At 35.2% G+C, this 21,800-nt stretch overlaps 5 protein-coding genes across 5 annotated transcripts; 3 read left to right on the top strand and 2 right to left on the bottom strand.

Annotated features, from left to right (window-relative positions):
- The first annotated feature begins 1,512 nt into the window (after positions 1–1,512).
- MONOS_7988 (uncharacterized protein) lies at positions 1,513–4,371 on the top strand. Its single transcript, XM_067878356.1, has one exon. The coding sequence runs from the start codon at positions 1,552–1,554 to the stop codon at positions 4,054–4,056; it is 2,505 nt and encodes an 834-aa protein (XP_067731001.1). The 5' UTR covers positions 1,513–1,551; the 3' UTR covers positions 4,057–4,371.
- A 104-nt stretch (positions 4,372–4,475) lies between these two features.
- Positions 4,476–7,086, bottom strand: MONOS_18595 (uncharacterized protein). Its single transcript, XM_067871628.1, has 4 exons — positions 7,009–7,086; positions 6,845–6,872; positions 6,298–6,782; positions 4,476–6,234 (listed from the first exon to the last, which is right to left on the bottom strand). The coding sequence occupies exons 1-4, from the start codon at positions 7,009–7,011 to the stop codon at positions 5,470–5,472; spliced, it is 1,281 nt and encodes a 426-aa protein (XP_067731000.1). The 5' UTR covers positions 7,012–7,086; the 3' UTR covers positions 4,476–5,469.
- Positions 7,087–11,200: 4,114 nt separating this feature from the next.
- MONOS_7989 (uncharacterized protein) lies at positions 11,201–13,150 on the top strand. Its single transcript, XM_067878357.1, has one exon. The coding sequence runs from the start codon at positions 11,237–11,239 to the stop codon at positions 12,548–12,550; it is 1,314 nt and encodes a 437-aa protein (XP_067730999.1). The 5' UTR covers positions 11,201–11,236; the 3' UTR covers positions 12,551–13,150.
- Positions 13,151–14,916: 1,766 nt separating this feature from the next.
- Positions 14,917–15,549, top strand: MONOS_7990 (uncharacterized protein; the record flags this gene model as incomplete). The annotated part of the gene is made up of 2 exons (XM_067878359.1): positions 14,917–14,986; positions 15,041–15,549. 2 exons carry the CDS (start codon positions 14,917–14,919, stop codon positions 15,547–15,549), a joined length of 579 nt encoding a protein of 192 aa, XP_067730998.1.
- An 892-nt stretch (positions 15,550–16,441) lies between these two features.
- Positions 16,442–21,641, bottom strand: MONOS_7991 (putative serine/threonine-protein kinase ATG1t; the record flags this gene model as incomplete). Its single annotated transcript, XM_067878360.1, has 8 exons — positions 16,442–20,249; positions 20,481–20,627; positions 20,798–20,840; positions 20,912–20,987; positions 21,059–21,146; positions 21,199–21,300; positions 21,437–21,456; positions 21,507–21,641. The coding sequence occupies 8 exons, from the start codon at positions 21,639–21,641 to the stop codon at positions 16,841–16,843; spliced, it is 4,020 nt and encodes a 1,339-aa protein (XP_067730997.1). The 3' UTR covers positions 16,442–16,840.
- Positions 21,642–21,800: the final 159 nt, after the last annotated feature.

The following is a 21,800-nucleotide window of genomic DNA, read 5'->3' as shown; positions in this document are numbered from 1 at the left end:
GAGAATGAAAAAGATATGAAACAGGTGATAGAAAACGAAAAAGATGAAATGGTTGAATTCAAACATAAAATCAAAATAAAACGCTCTGATGTTGTTTTTGATGACCCAAACGAAGAGGAAAACGAAGAGATGCAAAGAAAACCAGGAAAAAGAAAGATAATTCGAAGAATTGATTCTTCTTTTGTATTTTTTTAAGTTTTTCTAAATTTTTCACTTCAAAAATTTGGGTCAGAATAAAAAAATGGGTTGGGGTTAAATGATAACCCAATAAAACATTTTTTTCTTCTCCGTTTTTATTGGAACTGTGAAGTTTTTCATGTAAACACAAACAAATGAATATTGAACAAAACAATTTTCAAGATAAAAAATGAAAACGGAGTTTTTTTTTTATAGCAGCAATGGTTGAAATTTTCGATCTTTTGTGACTATTCATTAAAGAATACCCACAAATATATGGGTGATTATTTTTGAAATCAAATTACAACATTCAAAAACTTCGGTTCAAAAATATCTCTCGAATAATAATAAAAGAACACTGAAGAGTGAAAAGGCTTATTCAAATCATTTTTATCTTTTGTTTTATCCTAACATTTGTATATGAAAACAATTATCATGCTTTTTTTCTTTTGATTAAGAATTTTCTTTCAAAAAACAAACATTCTTTGAAAAATCAACATCCCGGAAAAAAATGTGATTTCAAAAATAATCACCCATATGTTCATAAAATCTGAATATACAGATATCGCATAAAATACGGGACATCGCACAAAATACCGGACAAGATCGATTTCTCAATAACTGAAAGAAGAAAAATTCTGACTATTTTCCTCAAAATACATTTCATTAATGCAAACTCATTTGATAAACGAGTCTTTCAAAATAGCTTCATTTGTGCTTAGAGAATATTATTATTAAATTCCGAGAGAAACAGGATTTTGAGTTTCTCCGAGATTTCGATATATATTTTTTCTGAGCTCAAGCGAAGCTATTTGAAAAGTCTCGTTTATCAATTGAGTTTGTATCATTGAGATGTATTTTGAGGAAAATAGTCAGAATTTTTCTTCTTTCAGTTGTTGAGAAATCGATCTTGTCCGGTATTTTATGCGATGTCTGTAACAATAATCTTTGTCATATCTTTTACATTTTTTCTTCAATTATATCCTTTTTTATCGAACTGGGTAATAAAAGATAAAATGCTATTCATTATATCAAAAATTTTTTGATTTAATATTTCTCAATGAAATGATTTGATCATAATTTTTCAAGCAAAACATAAGACGAAAATTTGAAGCAAAAAAGGACTGAACTTCTTTGCAAACAATAAAGTTACAGAAAGAATAATCAATTGAATCTTTATGAAAGATAAATAGAAATTTTGCTGACAAATTTAATATCAAAAATTTGTTTTATTGAGAAAAACAATTTATATTTCATTCAAAATTTTTGACGTTTTATTTTGTTTGAAATTCTTTTTATCTAATTATGTTTTTCAAATTTTCGTTTTATACAAATATTGATCAAAATAAAAATTGAAAAAAGCGTTATTTGAAGATGTTCTGGGGATTAATACTTTTCCAAATTGTGATATCGGCTTATTCTCAAAACGAACCATCACAACTAGTTACAACAGTGTTCGTTAAGCAAAGCGGGGATAATAAAAATAGCGGATTGAATATTGATCAGGAAAAACAATCTTTATATTCAGCATATTCACTCCTGAGCGATAATTGTGCTTGTTTCATGAAAGTCGTTTATGATACAGAATTATTAACTGCGGATACAGTTACATTTAGAAATAAACAAAAAGTTACGGTTGAAGGAGTAAATAACGAAGGAAGTGGAAACACTGAAGTGGCAATGGACTGTGACATAAATCCAAATCAAACTCTATTTAATTGTTATTGCGACATGGAATTCAAATGTATAGCTTTCCATTTTCCAGCAACATTGGCAAAAGAACCTAAAAATGATGAAATACTGGCTTTGATAAATGAGCAACGTGCAAGCTTGACAATAAGCAGCTGTAGATTTATTCGGCCAGCTGTGGAAAACGTAATTGATTTTAGACTTGTTTACCAATATCAAGGTTCATTGACGATGGAGTCAGTTGAATGCTTGGATGAAGAAAATGCATTTAAATCGAAGTACGAACTGTTTTCTATAAGTAACGCTGACACAATAATATTGTCTAATCTAGCTTTGAACAATATTGAAATAATTAATGATTATGATAATGGAATATATACTGACTCCGTTATCAATGTAAATGGTTATGCAAAAACCAAAGTTGATCTTATATTGAATGGGAGCACATTTTCGGACTTAAAAAGCACGAGCAAAATTTTGTCTTTCACAACTGACAGCGACAAAAGCACATTTACTGTTGGAGATGGAGGTGTCACAACTTTTTCATCATGCCATGGTGATTTTAAATATGGCTCTGGAGGAATATATCTACGAATGCATGCAATTGAATCAGCAAGTCAGATTAAATGGCCCAAAGATGGGAGGAATCTGAAATTTGACAAATGCACAGTCGGAGAAGGTCAGTCAAAAAGAGACACTGGACTATTATTTATGATGTCAAATGACTCATTATTCGGAGACCTCGCAACAGAAATGAAGAAGAGTTTTGCATCAGATTATACTCGGAATAACAATTTGTGGAATGTTGCAGCATGTGTTGATGGCACAGATAAAGTTTACGATTTTATGCTTAATTATTTTGATCCGACCGGAAAGGTATTTATTAAGAACAAAGGAACAGGAAATGGATGGACAAGTGATTCGCCATTGGGTTCATTGAACGGAGCATTCAGTAAACTAAATGAAATTCCATATTCAAAGGGATATTACATGGAGATTGTGAAAGACGACAGCCAGTTCGAAGCAGAAGTTATTGAAATTAGCAACGAAAAGGGAATAACCATTGAAGGAGTGAACAGCAACGGAAATGGAAATGAAGAAGTGTCTATTGATTGCGCTGTTAGCGCTTCAAGTGCTTTATTTACATGTGAACAAAAGGTGGAATTCAAGTCTTTGGCATTCAACTTTCTCATTTCTGAAAAAAAATGGAATTCTTTGATTTTTGGAAATGAAAAGTCGGCATCACTTTCGATCAGCAATTGCAGATTTGTCAGAGTTGCAGCCCAATCGCCAGAGAAAATGACGATAAATGCTGATGGGGATGATGTTGTTGTAGGCAGTCTTGTGAGCGTTGCTGGCGGGATAGTTGAAATGAACACTGTTTCATGCACAGATGAAAAAAATACAGTTACGTTTTCTTCATCGCCATTTTCTTTCAGCAGTGTGAGTTCAGCTTCGTTGAATGGAGTGGACATCAGCAACGTGAACATTCAAAATGGAGCAGCGATAACCATTGAGGATGGAGGAAGCACGCCTTCAGCTGTTAGCATTGAAGGATTGAATATAAAAAATTCAAATTCAGAGAAAGGAGAAGCGGCTGGCTTGGAGATTTCTTTGAGTTCGAACGAATCTACAGTGGAAATTGGAAGAAACAACAAATGCACATTCAAGTCATGCACAGCGCCAAAAGGGAAAGCTGGGGCAATATCCATTGGCATGCCAAAGGCAACATCGAATCTTCGGCTTCCTTCTGCAAACAATCTTGAGATTGACAGCTCAAACACAGCGAATTCAACAGCGAGATCAATATGCATCATTGCCCCAGATTTTGATGAGTTCTGCAAACAAGACGGTGCATTTGAGTTTGCGAACGATTATGACAATTCAACAGCTGGGTGGATTGTGGGAGCAATAGATGAAGAATCTGAGCCAGAGGATGCATTTGAAAAGTATTTGAAGAGTAAGGAAGAACCTGCTCCAGAAGACAAGAAGAAATCAAATGCGGGAACTGTTGTTGCGATTGTGGTTCCGATAGTTGTCGTTGTTGTTGTTGCAGTGGTTGTGGTTGTGGTTGTTTTGATGGTTGTCAAGAAAAGGAAAGCCAAAAGCAACAAAGATGGAGAGAAAGAGGGAAGCAAAGATGAAAACAAAGATGGAAGCAAAGAAATTGAAATGAGCACCCAGGAGTAGAATTGAGATTAACAATTCTATTTGAGATAATTTATTTATTTATTTGTTTGTTTATTTTTCGATTTTGTAAAAAAAGATTTAATTTTGTAAATCATTGTATTTTTGAAATCTTTTGTTTTTCATTTGTCTTGCTTTTAATAAATATATATCTATCTAATTATTTATTTTTTTAAATTGGAATGCAATTCCACAGTTTATTTTGTATATCACGCAAATGTGAATTCAGCATCTAAATTTTTGTACCCAATTCAGTTTGTTATTAAATTCATTTCATTGAACAATAGAAGAAAGAAGAATATAATTTGGAGATTTGAATGGACTTGTTTTGTTTATGTACAATTGGAGATTAGTCTGATCCCTTTTATAAAAACTTAATCTTTCATTTCAGGATTTCAGAAAATTTTTTTTTTTTTTTTTTTTTTTTTTTTTTTTTTTTTTTATTTTTATTTTATTTTATTTTATTTTATTTTTCGGAGCAAGCAGCAGTCAAACTATCCTGATTAACACATTTGCATGCAAAACTTGTGATGTGAATATTTTTGTATGCTCCGGGAATAATAATTTCAGAAGCTTGAAAGCGTGTTTGATGAAACTTTTGCAGAGAAATCGCCCTTCGATATAAAATAGAGTTGCAAAATCTCTTTCACCCTTCTAATTGTTCAAACATAGCATCTTCTTTCAACAAACACTTCGTTTTCCTTGATTTTTTTCTTGCTTTTAAGTGAATCGCGTCCATAGCGATTTTCTCTTTCTTTTATTCCTTCTCTCATTTTCACTCATAGCACACTTCCCTTTCACTAATTACAGCCCTGTTTTCTCAATGATAAATCAAAGAATCAAAGAAAAAGAACAGCTTTGGCTGAGGAGAATAATCTTCAAATGGATTTGTGATCTTGATTTTTTGTTCAATGGGAGAAGTGTTCGTTTGAAGGAATGTGAAAGAATAGACAGATGGATCAGCATTTGAAAGGCGTATTTTGGAGTGGGCGCATTCTGAATTTTGCGAAAGATCCAATAATGGTAATGATTCTTTTTCTAAAAACGTGATTGTTGAGGCAGAGGAAGGAAAGATGCAACTAAAATGGTAAACAACAAAAAAAAAAAACAACGAAGAAGAAAAAGAAAGAAAGAAACATTTTGCAACAATGTCATTTCTTTCCAGTTTTAATATTTGAATAATATGATTGAAACAGCCAGTCGAGATGTGATTGATTCAAAAATGTTTATTTTCGAAAAGATGATTCTTTCTTTCTTTTCCATTCCTTCTTCTTTTCAGCTTTGCTCCATTTCGAAGTCAAGAAAAAACAGCTTTTGAAAAAACATTCAAATGACTGATTGTTTTCTGTTTTGGGAAATGATAAAATTAAATTTGTGAATATTTATGATATGCAGAATAAATAACTTCATATTTCCTCAAACATTCACAAAATAATCAGAAATATTCAACGATAGTCCACATTCATAATGAAATAAAAAAAAAATAATATTTCCATAAAAGCTTGTGATGATATCTTCGCATCCTTCTTCTTCCATCTTTTCAAATATCTTCCTTTTGGTTGCCTTTCTTTTTGCTTCATCCTTTTCATCCTCCTCCTCTTCTTTCGCTCTCCTTGAAATATTCAAAAAGAAATACAACCAATCCAACACCAAATCGTGATTTAATGTTAGCTGCTGAAGTTCCTCCAAAACAGCATCGATAGCTCCACTTTTCAACAAGTCATTGTTTTTCACATTTCTCTTTTTTCCTGCTTCTCCAAATGAATAAAGACATCGATTGCAAATATCTTTGTGATTGTCCCTTGATGCTCGAGATAACTGAACAAGGCCGCGGTTAAGTCCAGTAAGTTCTTCGTTCCACAGATTGCACGAGGAAAAGAAACTATCAATATCATTGAACCATCTCCCTATTATAAGCATTCCTTTCATTTCTTCTCTGCTCATTTCCTTTGGAGTTTTCTTCCAATCCACACACTTTGACAGGTCTTCGATTTCTCCTGCTGCCTCTCTCACAAAATGCAGCTCATTCACAATCACTTCTTCCAAATAATTGTCAACCCAAAGTCGGTTAACTAAAAGCCTCCAAGAAGTCTGATAGGCAAGATGAGTGAGATTGCGATGCTCTTGATGATATTTGATAATCTCTTTGATTTCGTTCAAATACAGTTCTTTTGGCATTTCCTAATCAGAAATAAGAAGGGAAAAATATCAAAAATATCAAAAAGGAAATAATAATGTTCTAACATAATTTTCTAAGTTGCTCAAAGCCAGCAAGGAAATTTCCACATCTTTTTGTGCTTTTTCATTTTCCTCTTTCTTTGAGGCAGCTTTCAGAAGGCAAGGCACGTAAATCGATAACAAATCAGGGGGTTTATCATGACCAAGAGAAATATAGCATTCGCAAAGATCAGTCAAAAGCTTTTCTTCTTTATTCCTTTCATTTTCATCAATCATCATTTCTTTCATTCTTTTGCCCAATAATGATTCATCAAATGAACAGCATGTCAAGCATTTCAATTCCTTGCCATAACCCAAGAACTTTAAAAATTCAATAGCATTTTCCATTGACAATTTCTTTTCTTCAATCATTTTGTCCATTTTGTCGAACCATTCTTTTGTAAAAGGAAAATAAATATTTTTCAAAATCACAGCGTAAATTTGCTTGTTCATTTCTTCAATAATCTGTTTTTGCTCCTCCTCGTTGCGACGCTCCAAATCAGAAAGCAAATCTGAAAAAATAAAGTGAAAATATCACAATTAACAGTGTACAAATACAATAATGAACACAAACCGTCAAATCTTTCAATTTCACAAGTTTTCTGCATTTTTAAAAATCCATTGCATTCAAAAAACAATTCCGTTTTTATCATTAACATTGAATTCGCATATGAACAGATGGAAGAAATTGGCGAAAAAACAATATCAAAACAGAAATGAAAATATAAATAGTAATACCATTCTATGTTGTTAAAATTATTTGACAAGGTGTAATAAAGAAAGAAAAAAACGATAAATCTTATTCTGATTTGCAGTAATGGATACTTTGATCAATTTGGTTGTTTAGATTTGGATATACATCCGCAAAATGAGAATTCCGTGAGTGAACATTATCTATAGAACTAGAAATATTATTTCCTGTGATGACAGATGGCATGATTGTGAAAAGTTGATTTTGAAATTCTGACTGATGATTTTTGGAAATTGGATGGTCAAGGGGAATGCAACAATTTTATTCATAACACAAAAGATATAATGTATGTAATTTTTATTGTTCTGTTGATTGTGAAGATATTTTTATTTGTATCCTCTCCAAAGTGCAGTAATATTAGTTTTTGTTGAAATGGACAATCTCCGCTTTGGAGAGCAATACGATAAATTGAGCAGATTATTATATAGCAAATGAGAAATGAATGAAGTTACGCAGATTCATGATTTTTATAATTTTTGATTGGAACAAAAGATTAAAACAAATTCAAATGATGTTTTATTGAATGTCGATATAAGGATAGAATTCTGTGAAGGACAAAATCTGCACAAAATTATATAGAATTATGGAATTTAATGCAGTGGAGAAGTTTGGGGTATTTTTCGGCAAGGAAAGTGGCAGGCAATATCGAGGGAAGGATATTTATCACAAAAAAAAGGCAAGAATTCAATGGAAAAAAGAACCCCAAAATATCGGTTTTATTTATAAGGTTTTCCTGTTTCTCGGACTGTCCCTGACAGACACGGAAAACGAAGGAATTCTATTTCCGATTCCGCTTTTGCTTCAAAAGAGTGGAGAAACGCCATCAAAGATACAACCTATTATCGAGTGTTTTTTTAGCAATCGAAGGGCATTCAGGCCAACCACATTCGAATTTCATTCTTCGAAGGGACTGCCATTTTGATCAAGCAAGGCGATTGTCATTCGAAGTTTGCTTTCTTAGACGCCACAGGCAACTACAGAAAAAATACAGAATATTTGTGTCAACCACTTCAAGCGCAGCCATCCACAGATTTTATTGTTGTGCTCCATTTGCGTAGCATCGATGCGGAGTTGATTTGTGGGGACTTTGTTGCTTCGTTTTGGGTGCTCTGAGGTGCTTGCAAACGTTAGACAAGACGGCCATGCTTTCTCAGACGAACATCGAGAGTGAACAATTTCTCTGAAGACTGTTTAATTCATTTATTTCTGATTGTTATGATGTTGGTTTGTGTTTATCTTGTGTTGCGGCTTCTATTAGAAATGGTTTTTAAAAACGGAGAATTCTTCAGATTCAGTTTTCAATCGATCATATTTTCTGAAGCTGATTAAGTTCACTATGGTGCTCGTGTATTGACAAGTCTACAGATATATCATTGAGTTTCTTCATCTTCTTGTCATGTTGTTGTGATCATTGAAGCACTGACATTTTTAAAATGTAAGGGTGCTTCCACAGCGCGTGGTAGCTAATGCAAAGAGATGGGGGATTCAGTTGTTTGTCTGCGGGAAACAGTATCAATGGTGCAAGAAGAGAAAAGATACCCAAATCAAAAGCAGCTAAAGAGAGACATTTGTTGCATTGAAGGAACAATGGAAGAAGAAAATGAATGGCAATGAAAGAAAGAGAAGAAGAAGGAAAAGAGGAAGAAAAAGAAATAGAAGAATTAATAGAATGAGAAGGAAGAGAAGAAGAAGGAAGAGAATGAGAAGAAGAAGCGGAGGAGGAGGAGGAAGAAGAAGAAGAAAGAGAAATAGAAGGAATTTCATTTGAAATAGAAGAAGAAGAAGAGGAAGAAGAGGAAGAAGAGGAAGAAGAGGAAGATTTTTCAAGCGATTAAAATAATCAAAAAAGTAACAATAACATGCAATTCATCATTGATCAAATGCAAAAACACTCATATATAAATCCTATTAAACCTCATTTTATCAATGCATTTTCGATGTCACTTTCTCTTCTGCTAATTATGTTGCACTGGCGAAGAAGAGTTATCATCATCTTCTTCTTTCATGGAATGCAAATCTGTTTATACAAGTGGCTCCACTTCTTTTCAAGTTGGAAACGGTTAAACAAATCAGTTTCGAGCGTCTTTATTTCCTTATCTTCTAATTTTGTGACTTGACTTTTGGGAAAAGACTTAAACAAGAAGTTGTTTGATTGTCGTCTGGCAAAGTGTTACTGAAAGTTCCACTGTCAAAAATCGAATCTTTATGTTTCAAGCGCTCGAGCCTTATATCACCAGACATATTGCCTTGGTCTACATTCTGATTTATCGAGAAATGAATGAAGATGATTTCCCATAGATTTTCAGATGAATTGAAGAGTGGTTGCTTTCATGAGCTTGTATTGCCTTCTTCTGCTGACTTGTCTTCCAATATTGCACAATAAGATTGAACGACTCGAAAAGAAGAAGCGAATAAAGAAAGCCTCATCTTTTGACGCAAGCGCACAACAGGCTTCAGAGCAATGGGCGTGTTGCGGTGGAGCTCGATAGGAACCGGTTCATTGGAGACAGTGCACAGTTTATGTTTATCAATGCTGTATGATGCCACAGAAATGACTTCGAGTTGTTGGCAAAAAGAGAAAGGTGGGAAAAGCTTTTGATGATATAAGCTCTTTCAAATGGAGTGGGAGCATCAGAGGCAGCTGATGCGCACTGTTGGATTCTGAACCAAATGAAGAAGATAGTGATGGCATTGAAGTGCTTGCAGATGTTTGATCGAAGAAAGAAGTTTCAAAAAAGTGATAAGAAACAAAAGACATTGAAGACAAATGAAGCAGTTCGGTTGAAAGTACTCTATCTGGTGATAGATTTATCAAATGAACCCAAAAAATTGCAATTGAATGTTCTTTCTCATCCAACACCTTCACGACCAAAGCTGATGGTGATGAAGCACGTGAATGAGCTTTTTACATTATAATTCAGACTTTCGCAATTCTTCATCTTCCTCCTGGACTTCAGCTTCCGACTTCTCTTTTTTCATTTCAGATGGTTCTTCAAAGCTGTGCCAGAATCCACAGGACTTTGCCTGCGCTGCCTTTTTCTTTTCGGGCTCATAAAGATCCATTGTGCCAGCTTTTTTTTCAAACCACATCCGTGTTATAGAGGCTTCACTTCATCAAGCGTATGTTATCCGAGAACAGCAAGAGCAAACTCTATGCAACACCATTCTGCAGACGATTCAGCATTATTGGAAATGATGGCTCCTAGTTGCAACGGATCGCGCTTATTATGATGAATGGAAGACTCTTCCAATCAAAATACTCATTCAATTTCTTTTGGGACATTTGAGAAAAAGAAGAGGAAGAAAAGAGGATTGTCTTCAAAAGAGTTGAAATTTTTAAATTGAAAATAAAACATATTTTAGGATCAAATTATTGACACACGTATTTGAAGGCAAAGAACAATTTCCAAGAAAGAAAGAAAAAAGAAGATTATTATCTAAAAAAAGCATGCAAATGTTATTCAATGTCAGGTCTTCTTTGCATTCATCTTTGCTGACTCAGATGACACAAATCCATTCAAATGGGTAATCCACGCTCCCAACGAGTTATTTAATTCTTCTCTTCAACTTCATCCATGAAATAACAAATTCGACTTCAATAATCTTTCAACAACCTAAATATGAATATTTTCAAAGAAAAAAAATAGACATTGTTCGTTCTTCATAATTTATTTAATATTTTTAGCATTTTCATTTTTGAACAATTGTAAACAGAAAGATATTTTTTTTAAAACAAATATAAATGAAACTATTTCTTTTTTGAACATAAATCTTTAATAAAATGCTTTCTTTCATTTAAAAAAAATTCCGATTGTGAAATTATGATGGAAATGTATATATCAAACCATAATGATAAAATTTTCTTTGGTTAAAATAATTTAAACAAAAAAAAATAAATCAAAAGTATTTTCAATATTCTGGCTTTTTCAGTGTTCATCAAATTTTTTTGGGTATCAAACATTGCACAATGTTTGTATTATTTAACTCATAATTTTTATTTTTTATTCAAAAATATGAGTTTATGTTTTTGTTATTTTTTGAAAAAACTAAATTTATTATTTAAAATGGGATGTTTCAGGAAAAAATGAGAACATTATATTTTTCATGTATTCTTTTCAAATTAATTGTTTGCTGTAACAATGAGTAAATATCGATCATTCAACATATATTGTTAAGGATAAAGATCATTCAAATCAGCTGAAAAACAAAAATTTGATGAAAGCGCAGGAGATAGGCGGCCAAGGAATTAAAAATGTACCAGAAAGAATGATGAATTTCATGAGAAAGCTTGGGGCAACGGAAAAGGAAAAATTGTTGAAAATGTTTGAGAATTATTATCCCTCTAATCCTCCTTCGTCAGCGCTTGAAGAGTTTGCGCAGGCGTTGGGCCTTGAGCAAAAAGTGGAGTTCTGGCAGGAGGTTGCTTTTATACAAAGTATGGGCACAACTCAAGAGCCGCCCAGCAGCCTTCCAAATTCTGATAACTGCAGAGCTGCGTTTGCATCAATTCCAACCGGGCATCCGAAACCTCGCCAGTTTGAAATACCAAAGATAAACGATTCATTTATTCGTGCGCATATGATGGCCGGGAAAAAACAGGAGCAGGATGACTGTCTTGTTGCACCATTACTCGACTTGAATGGTGTACCATCGCGGGATTTCTTCTCGAGGATTATGAGTAATGTGACTGATCCTGATGATAGACTTAGATATATCCCTCATGAAGATCCGTTTTGGCGTGCGAAAGATTTGGAGATAGCAGTGGCAAAGCAGGCGATTGAGAAGGATTTATATCAGGGAGACGAGCATTTGGGCACTGACCAAAAGAACGTGATAGCGGAGTACAAACGGGTGGCTCAGAAAGAAAAGGAAAGGGTGCTGTGCCACAGGCGTTTTTGCCTGTCAGAAAAGTGTTTTGTGTGCAATGTGATTTTTTTGACGGTTTTTGGGCAACTCATCTTTTTGGGAGGGATTGCGCTGAGTTGCTTACCGGGGGTGAGCGGGCCGCTGTGGGTGCTGTGCATCTTTGGTGAGGTAATGTTTGTTGTGTTTCTCTTGGTTGGAGTGCTACATGCGAATGGGCTTTTGTTTGAAGGGATTGGAAAAGAGAGGTCGCTGAAGAAGAAGATGTTCAATGGAGAGTTTCGAAGTGTTCTGAGGGAGTGTGTGGAGAAGCGGGTTAGCGGGTGGAAGAGGATCGAAGGGTGGAAATGGCTGATGAGCTGGGGTGAACGGCGAAGAGAAGAGAAAAAGCAGAAAGCGGAGGAGAAGAGGGCGAGGAAGACGAAGGAAGAGAAGGTGAAGCTGGAGGCAGAGAAGCAGATTGAAAGGCTTCTGATTGAAAGGGGCATTGGAACAAGCAGCAGCAGTGGCAGCAGCAGTGGCAGCAGCAGTGGCAGTGGCAGTGGAAATAGCAGTGGGAGTTACAGCTGCGGAAAAGGCACTGAAAGCATTGAGTGTATCGCAAAGGAAGATTTCTCTCCGATTTTTGGTGAAAAAGGCAAGAATGATTATTACATGCCGCCGTAACGCGGACATTTGCTTAATTTTATTAGGTTAATTTATTTTTTTGATTGTTTATTTTTACATTTATTATTATTATTATTATTATTGAAAAAAGACAATTTTATTGGATGAATCGATGCAATTATAAAATTGTTTCTTGTTTGTTTGAATGGTGTTTATTTAATTGTTTTATTGTGTCGTGCTTTTGTGGAGAAGTTTAATAGATTTTTATTCTTTTCTTTTTTTCTTTCTTTCTTTTTAATAACTGTTGAATTTCAAACTGGATTCAGTTTGAAAGTGATCTTCGTTTTTTACAAATGAGTTTTTTTTATCTCTTTTTGATTGTTCATTAGATTGTGAGCATTGTGCTCTTGCAGATTGTGAAGTTTATAATATTATGTTTTTCTTACAATTAATTTGAAATTCTTTTTTATCTTCAAGTTATTTTGTTGAAGGCTGTTCAATGCTTTGGTGAAAGGAAAACCTTTTGATTTTTTTTTAAAAAAATAAAAATTCGAAGAATGTGGGGGTTTAAAGAGAAAAGTTGCTTTTTTGAACATTTTTTTCAGGAACTGAATACTGTGGATAAACATTTTATTCAAATACATAAAAGTGAAGAGCGTTTCAGTTGTCTAAATTTTTTTTTCACCAAAGAAAATGAATATGCTCATTCGAAAAAAAATAAAATAAAATAAAATAAAATAATAGTAAGTATTCTGTTGTTCTTCACACAAAGTTGTTGAGAAAAATTATTTTTCTCTATTTTTATTTCCAAATTACCTGAATTTCCATTTTTTAACTTATTGTGTTAAAGCTGTACAAACATTGGAATTCAGAGTTAATTGGCCTTTTCACTTGCCCTCTGCATAAAATAAATAAAAATTCTCAAATTTTTCATGAATTGGTTTACATACCTCAATTTGGTCAAACACTTTAATCAAAATCTGTTCTGTCCTGTGGGACTTGCTTCCGAATCGCTCCTACTGTTTCAAGGTTTGCTTCAAAATCCGCCTTGAAATCGGTAAATCAATGATTATCATCAAAACGATCAAAGGTGATGAATTTTCCAAAAAAACGAAACAAGCGTCTTCAGAGAAAAAAACTTGTCAAGTGGTAACACCACTGAACGATTAAAATGTTGAAATGAACTCAAAAACTCGGCTGCTATTTGATTTCGATATTGAAATAATCTACCTTTATCTTCTCAATTTTTTTTCCCATCTTCGCTCAACCTCAAAGCCTTTTGGAATATAATCTCTTTCAATGCTCGATTCACAATGTTGTCCATTGTTGTCTTTATACAGTTCCTAAGGAATCCAACAATCGCACGCACGAGCTTCATTAAAAAATGTGAATTGATGAAAGCTAAATCCTCTTCATAATTTTCCTTCAGCATGGATAGCCCATTCAAGAAAGGAACTGATAACAAAATTATCCTTACAGCTTATAACTTCAGTCAACACATTATATTTGAAATGTCAACGGAAACCAGCAAACACTTTGAAATAACAGAAAAAATCATTTCAATGAAGCAAAGCTCTCAGATAACTCTAAATGCGAGCACAAAATTGCAATAAAAATGCTTAATGCAATGATGTGGTATGCACCTAATCAATGAAAAAACTGTAGATTTTTTTGCCTCTTCTTTGAAGAGTTCTTTTCAATGCTTTATTTCCTCTTCTTCATGTGTTTAAAAGAATTAAACTGGAAATAATTTTCATTGAATTTCTATCCATCGCGCTTTGAGTCCAAAATAACTGATGAAAACTTTTATATCAAAAAATCCTCGCATTTTTATGTCTGCTATTTGTCTTTTTTTTTTGCTTTTATTCGTCAATATAATTGAATATAATTTTATCAATTCCTTCATTTTCAATAATCTCATGAGTCATCTTTGAAATAAAGGTCGGATAAGAAAAAGATCAATATAAAATGTTTGGTTCATAACTTTTCGATGCTCATGTCTTTGTCTTTTTTTGCTTTAAAAAAATACCAATTTTTTTCTATTATTTGAGATTTTGACTGTTTGATTGCTTTCATTCTCTCTTCAGTCAAACTCCATTTCCGTAAAATAAGTTTGCTCAACTCCAAACCAAGTTTGAATGCGAATCATGCAACTAAAAAATAAATGTATAATTTTTCTAATTGATTTCCTGTTGGTTTGATCAAAGAGAAAAAAAACGTTTGCTTTTCTATCCTTATCAGGAAAGATCATTGGCTTTGACGAACATTCTTTTTTTCACACTTATTTTTATAAAACGAAGCAATTGGTTTTGTGTTTGTTATGTTTTCATTTTTTACAAAACTCTCAAAGATGTTTCTATTTGCCTTTTTTTTCATTAAGTGATTTACAATTTCGAACAATTTGAAAAATTATTGCTATAAATAGAATGAGTTCATATAATGCTGATGAGCGCACTGGGGCAATTCTGGAGATGTCCAGAATAGAGAAGTTTTCTGGTTTGAAAACATTCATTTGAATTTTCTGATTATAATGATAATTGTTTTTTTCAGAAATATTTTCTGAACTTGAAAGCTGCAACAAAGATGCGCAGAAGCAGAAAATCCAGGAAACGAATGAAATAATTGATGAAATGGACGAGGATGAAATCAGATCCACTTTCACAACAGAACTGTTCGATAAGATGGGCAAAATGATTAAAGAAAAGAAACTGTCAATGGAAAATGCAATTGTGTTGCTGAAACATGTTGGATATTACAAAGTCCTTTTGAACTTGTGGAATTCTGCCTTTCATAGTTCATTGTTACGGAGAAGATTTGAGAAGATGATTATTGAAGAAGATCAAAAGAAAAAAAAAGAAAAGAACGAAAAACTTCTTGCTGATCTTTGTGAATGTTATACAATGCTTCACAATTATTATATCTCGAGAGAGGAATTGCTTTCCATTTGTGTGCCTTGCCTTTTGAAAGTTGCAGTGAAGAAAGAGGAAGATGAGGTTACACAAAAAGAAGTGGAAATGGCATTGCTTGCTTTGACTTGCTTGCGTGAAGGAATTGTATGACCGTATTTTTTCTTTTTGGAGTTAAATATTTTTCCTTCATTACTTTTAAATAGGAGATCAAAAAAAAGAAGAATTTGAAAAAGATTACAGAAATTATCAAATATCATCGAAAGCATCACAATCTTACACATCTTGCATATCAATCTGCTTGGAATTTATTAATCACAGAAAATTCTTATGATATAAGCTATAAAAAACTGATTGTGAATGAACTGCATTTTGTGAAGGAGGCAGCAAGAGAGTTGGAAGAGCTTATAGAACACTTGTATTGGATGGAAAAGGAAGACACTTGGGGAAAAGCAGGATTTAAAACGAAAGAGTTTTTGAATGTTGATAGGTGGTTGGACATATATAGCAATTTCTTTGAATGTTTCGAGATTTATAATGAAGAATTTGCCGATTTGATTGGTTGCATGACAAGATTGTGCAGAGCAGCAAGGGAGAATCACAGTGATATTGTCTTTCGATGTTGTGGCATTTTTGTGAAAATGATAATTTTCCAGTCAATTTGGTTTATTTTCAATGATTTGTTGAAAGGCGGGGCCTTTAAATACTGTTTGGAGGAGATTCACGATCAAACGTTGAAAGACTGCAATTTATATTGCTTTTTGGAATTCTTTTCGAAGCTTTCAATTGCTGTGAGAGATAATGAGGTTATAAGAAAGGATTACGAAGAAAGGAAGAATATAAAGAGAAGAATATTCGACAAGATGGAAGAAGAAGGATTCGAAGATGTCATCACAAGCTTTCATGAAATATTGATTTTTATTAATAGTAAATATTTCTATGAATTGGAGTTGAATATTTCTGATTATTTTTTGAATGTCTGAGGAAGTGAGAGTTATTTCTTTTTCTTTTCTATTTTTTTCTTTCTTTTTCTTTTTCTTTTTCTTTTTTTTTCTTTTTTTTCTTTTTCTTTTTCTTTTTTTTTGACGCACAAAAATTGTTCTTTTTCTTCTTTTCATATCAATTCACACATCAAATTGCAAGAAATTTTTTAAAATTGGATAGACATTCATATTTTTCCATTTATTTTTTTCATTGGTCCTTTTATGTTTGACGCTGTCAATCGTTGAAAAAAAATTAATAAAATAAAAAATAAAAAATTAAATAAATAAAGGATATAAAAATAATCTCCAAAAAGAACATCTTGATACGCACATCTGGCCGACCACATTGCCTCAAACATCGGGATATGCAAGGATATTCTCTTTTCCGAAAGCAAACATTTTTATTCGCTTTCCATTTTCAATGAAAACTCAAAAAGAAAGCACGAAAAGCTGTCAAAGTATCATATTATATCGTGTTCGTGAGACGACTTCGAATTCAATTTTTCTTTCATTGACGCAAACAAACAATATGTTTCCATGGCACATTTCATCATCCGCTTTTTCTTCATGTCAAATACAAATACGTTCTGCTTCGGCTGTGGCGGAGCATCCTCAAACACACACTGCTCCTTCCTTTCTGCTCTTTCTCTTTCTTCTGCCCTCTCTTTCTTCGCTGCTGCCCCTGTCAACATTCCTCCTTTGCTTCCCCCTCTGCTCTCTCCATTTCCCAACCCAAACCCCATTCGTTTCCGCAAGACATCTCTCTTCTTCCTCTCTTCCCTCTCTTCAGTCAGCTTCTTAATCCGCTTCTTCTGATCCATATTCCACTCCTCCGACAGCACTTCTCCGTTCTCATCTGCATCATAGCTAAATTCTGGCAGAGCACATGCGACAAACGACAGATTCGGTTGCTGATGTGAGTTTGTTGCATGAGGCAGCTTTTCTGAGTGTTCAGATTGAGTATACTGTGCATATTGAACATTTTGAGCGCATTGAGAAACAACAGGCGATGCAGCAGGAAGTAGAGACTGTTGATGTGCGGGTTTCAATGTGTGCTCTTCAGGAAGATACGAAAGAAGCACAAACACAAAGAACGCATCCATCAGGCACATCAACCGCCTCCTTTCACTTTCTTCTGCTTTCAAAGGTATGTCAAACGCATATTCTCCTCCGACCGCATACTCAGAACCTGCTTTTGTTTCTGATGCAATTTCATCGTCTGTGTTGTGCTTCAGCATTGGATGTGCTTTCTCCAACTGAAACAGCAGACATCCCAGCTGATCAGCAGAATGCCACACAACTTCCTTCACTCTTCTTTCTCTCTGCTCTTCCAATTCAATTTCACATTCGTAAGCCTCATTCGATTCAAAGACTGTTGCATCTGAAACAGTGGAAGAAACACTCGAAGTAGTTTGCTCCTGTTGCTGCCGAGAATCCTCCTTCTCCTTCTTCTTCTTTCTTTCTTCGCTCCTTTTCCGCTCATTCACAATCTGTTTGTGTTCCATCTTTCCTTCCTCCTCCTCCACTGCCTCCCAAAACCACACTGGCGACAATTTCAGCCCCAAATGCAAAAGAAGCACTTCTCCACGCCAAACTTTGTCAACAGAGCTCAAACACTGCCGACACACAGAAGATGAAGTTGAAGCATTTGCTTGAGATGACGCTGAAGTGGGTGAGGATGAATGTGAATGAGGATTGTGCAAGTTGTGATGTGGTGAAGTTGGCTGAAGTGTTTGCATTGGATAAAGAGGATGAGAAGAAGAAAAAGATGATGATGATGATGAATTAGAAAAGCTATGCTCACCTTTTTCATCTCCAGAATTCGATTGTTTCCCTCCAAAATACGAAGAGAGTGGCTGGAAAAAATGAACTTCTTGTTGAATCTGTGCTTCCTGCTGCTCGTCATCAACACCCACACAATCCCCTCCATCTTCCTCTTCTCCCTCTTTTCTGCCCCTCTTTTCGCCTGATCCTTTGCCCCAGCCGATTTTCTTTGCTGTCAGCGCTTGAGTGTCAATGACTGTTTGTGTTTCTGTCTCTGAGTCACCGTCAATCAGCATGTCAAATGCGATCAGCGATTGTGTGAGCTGGTTGTTGAAGCTGCCAATCTGTGTGTCAGCAGCAGGATATACCAATTCTTTTTGTTGGATTGGACGGATTGGATGGATTGGTTGGATTTGCTGAATGGAAGAATGAGATGAAGAAAGAAATGAAGAGCTCATGTGCTGTTTTGAGAAGAGTGGCTGTTGAGAGCGAAGTGCCGTGAGTGTGTCGCGGAAGAGTGTGTGAAGGGTCAGCAGCAGAAAACGTGTCTGTGCCGAAAAATGGTACTTTCCTGAGGAAAACACATTCGAAGGCGATGAGGACGAAGAAGAATAAGAGGAAGAGGAAGAGGAAGACGAAAACGACGAGAACGATGATATGGATTTCCACAATTTGCCAAAAAATGATTTAGATGAAGATGAAGATACCGAAGAAGAAGATGATGACGGTGACGATGATGATGGTGACACATAAGGAGAAGAAGATGCATTTATAAACTGAGTCTGAGGAGCAAATTCAACAGAAGAAGAGGAAGAAGAAGAAGAGGAAGAAGAAGAAGAGGAAGAAGAAAATGTCGAATCATCTTCATCCAGACGGAAATTGGAGAGATGCTGGAATTCCTCAGAAAAGAAAGCAGGAGGAAAAGAGAAGACAAAGGAGATGAGCGAAAGTACATCGCGATGCCTGTGGAAGAAGGATGAGAGGCAGAAACACAGCCGCACCACAGAAAGGAGGCACTGTGACGGTGCAGGCGGGGTGAAAGGAAGGTCCACATTCGATGGGAGAGAATACAGGGCAAGCGGATTAAACAGAGGAGACGGAGCATTTGAGGTGTGATTCACATTGGAGGCACTGGGAGAAGACGAAGAAGAAGAAGAAGCAGGATTGGCAACGAAAGAGGAGGAAGAAGGAGAAGAAGAGGAAAAAGAAGGCAAAGGTGATGATGTTGAAGATTTGAATGGGGATTTGTTTGAGAAGCTCGTTAAGCCCTGGCCGTGTGTCTGTGATGGAGATTGCTCTGCTGATTGTGCTGACAGTTCAATTTGGTTGTGCTGTCTGGTTTGGCTTTCGGAAACAGGAAGCGAACTCTGAAGTGGAATTATGGGACGAACTGTCCTGTTTGCTCTTTCTCTCGCATCTCTGCTGTTCCTTTGAGCTGCCTGCAGAATTGTCTCGTTTTCAAACGGAACACTTTCTTTCTCCTCTCTCTCGTTTCTTCTGCTTCTTTGTTCATTCTGGCTGTGCGGATGAGTTCTGTTCGCTTGAACACTAACTGGAAAAGTCAGCCCTTTCGGCAATTTCAGTTTTGGTGTTGCTTTTGCCTTCGCTTTTGGTGCAGTTGGCTGAAGGGCATGTGGCTGTTGTCTGCCTCTGGCATCAAAGGGATAGCCCAAACCCTGTTGAAGAAAAAGAGCATGAGGTATGTTAAGTGTTCTGTTGGAAGAAGAAGAAGAAGAAGATGATGATGATGATGATGATGATGATGAAGAAGAAGAAGGAGAAAACGCATCTTTGCCCTCATCGCCATCTTCGTGTGTCTTGAAGAACCTGTGGTGGAGGGCATTTTTTGCAGTGATGCGATCTTCTGGGCTGACCACAAGCATCCACCTCAGCAGATCCGCAGCGTTTGCATCGAAGTCACTGCCAACAGGGGGAAAGTTCTTCTGCTGGATGATTTCTATCATCTCTCCTGTTGAACTCACTCCACCAAACAGCTCGTACCCGCTCAGAAGCCGAAAGAACACTACTCCTGCTGCCCAGATATCCACAGCGCAGGTGTAGAAAGGCTTGTTGTACAGCTGCTCAGGCGCTTGATACAATGGAGTGCTGAAAAAGTTCGTCAAAAAAATAAAATAAAATAAAATTTTTTGAATAATTGAAAAAAGGAAAATATGTAAAATGTGTTTGTTTGTTTTTTTTAAGCAAATCAAAATTTCTCATTCATCATTCATCACAATTCAAATGACCTGATTCTTCTTCTTTCTATTTTTTTCAATACTCTCTCATAAAACCAATCACTTCCTCACTCATTCCTTCCTTTCTGCTTCTCACTCAAACCCGACTCTTGTCATCGCCAACTGGCTGAAGCGGTCTTCGTCTGGCCGAACTGTCCGGCAAAACCCAAAGTCGATCAAATGCACAGACGCGTATTTCTCACTGGGAGATGTGCGACTGCCCAGCATGATGTTGTCTGGCTTGATGTCCCTTCGTTCAGAGGAGAAGACACAGACAAACACAAATGAAGGCGATTGGATGGAAAAACAGGCAGTGTTTCCAAAGGGGAAAGAAAAGTTGGAGAATCATTTGGGGGTGGGGGGATCAAAATTATTTGGAGAAATGAATTAAGCAAACAAATAGAAAAACTAATTAAATACCTATGAATTTTGTACATCCCATGAAGATACTTCAGCCCACACACTTAAAATATGTCGTTACAAACAATTATGATGAAATAACTTGAAAATTGAATGGATAAAAAAAACACGTACAGATTGACTTCATCACGTGACGAGTGAAACCAATGTCAGGCTTGCCAGGGTGTTCATTTAAATACTCCCCAAGAGTCTGCAAGACAACAAAATTAAGATAAATTTTTCAAAAAAAAAAAATCATCAAAAACATAAAAACACACAAACCGGCCCTTCATAATAGTCCATCGTCACAACAACATATGCCTCCTCCCGAAACGCAGAGATATAATGCAAAAGATTTGAATGAGAAAAACTTCGTCCAATTCACACGCTTCGCAAAACAACACTTAAAATAAACACAATACCTCAGCAACGATACTGCGCTGTTGTATTCCTTTGTTGATTCGGTTCCGTGTGCAACTTTCACCGCTCTGATAACGCCATCTGGGTCTTTCGCCTTGAATACGCTGTTTTTAAAAAATAGAAAATAGAAAACATCAACACAAATTCAAGGTTTTCAATTATTGCACACCATCCGAATTGGCCCTGACCTGCTCCCAAAAAATTCACAATGGCATCATTTTTCAGTTCAAAAACAAAAACCAACCTTTAAATTCAACGTCCTTTTCAAAATGCGAACAAATAATAAAAAAACAGAGCAGTTGCGCAATACCCTAAAACCATGTGCCACCACAATTTTCTGGCAAATTTCTCTCAGTCTTTGCGAGTCATATGGTGAAATACTTTTAAGAATTTCAGATAAGGAGGAGCTACTAATTTCATTTTCAGAAGAAATATTTTTTTCCATGCAGTGGGACTGCTGCAAACTCTTTCTTTTGGGTTATTCTTCTAAAAAAATACAAATAAAAAATAAGCGAATTAAATATGGGTGTTTTTTTTGTTGAAAATTTGAAGTGAATAGAAACAAATATTTATTAAGAATATTTATTTAATTCTTATCCAATAA

Source organism: Monocercomonoides exilis, assembly GCF_001643675.1.
Source record: "Monocercomonoides exilis strain PA203 chromosome Unknown scaffold13-1861174, whole genome shotgun sequence".
Taxonomy (NCBI): domain Eukaryota; phylum Preaxostyla; order Oxymonadida; family Polymastigidae; genus Monocercomonoides; species Monocercomonoides exilis.
This window is presented reverse-complemented; position numbering and strand designations above follow the sequence as displayed.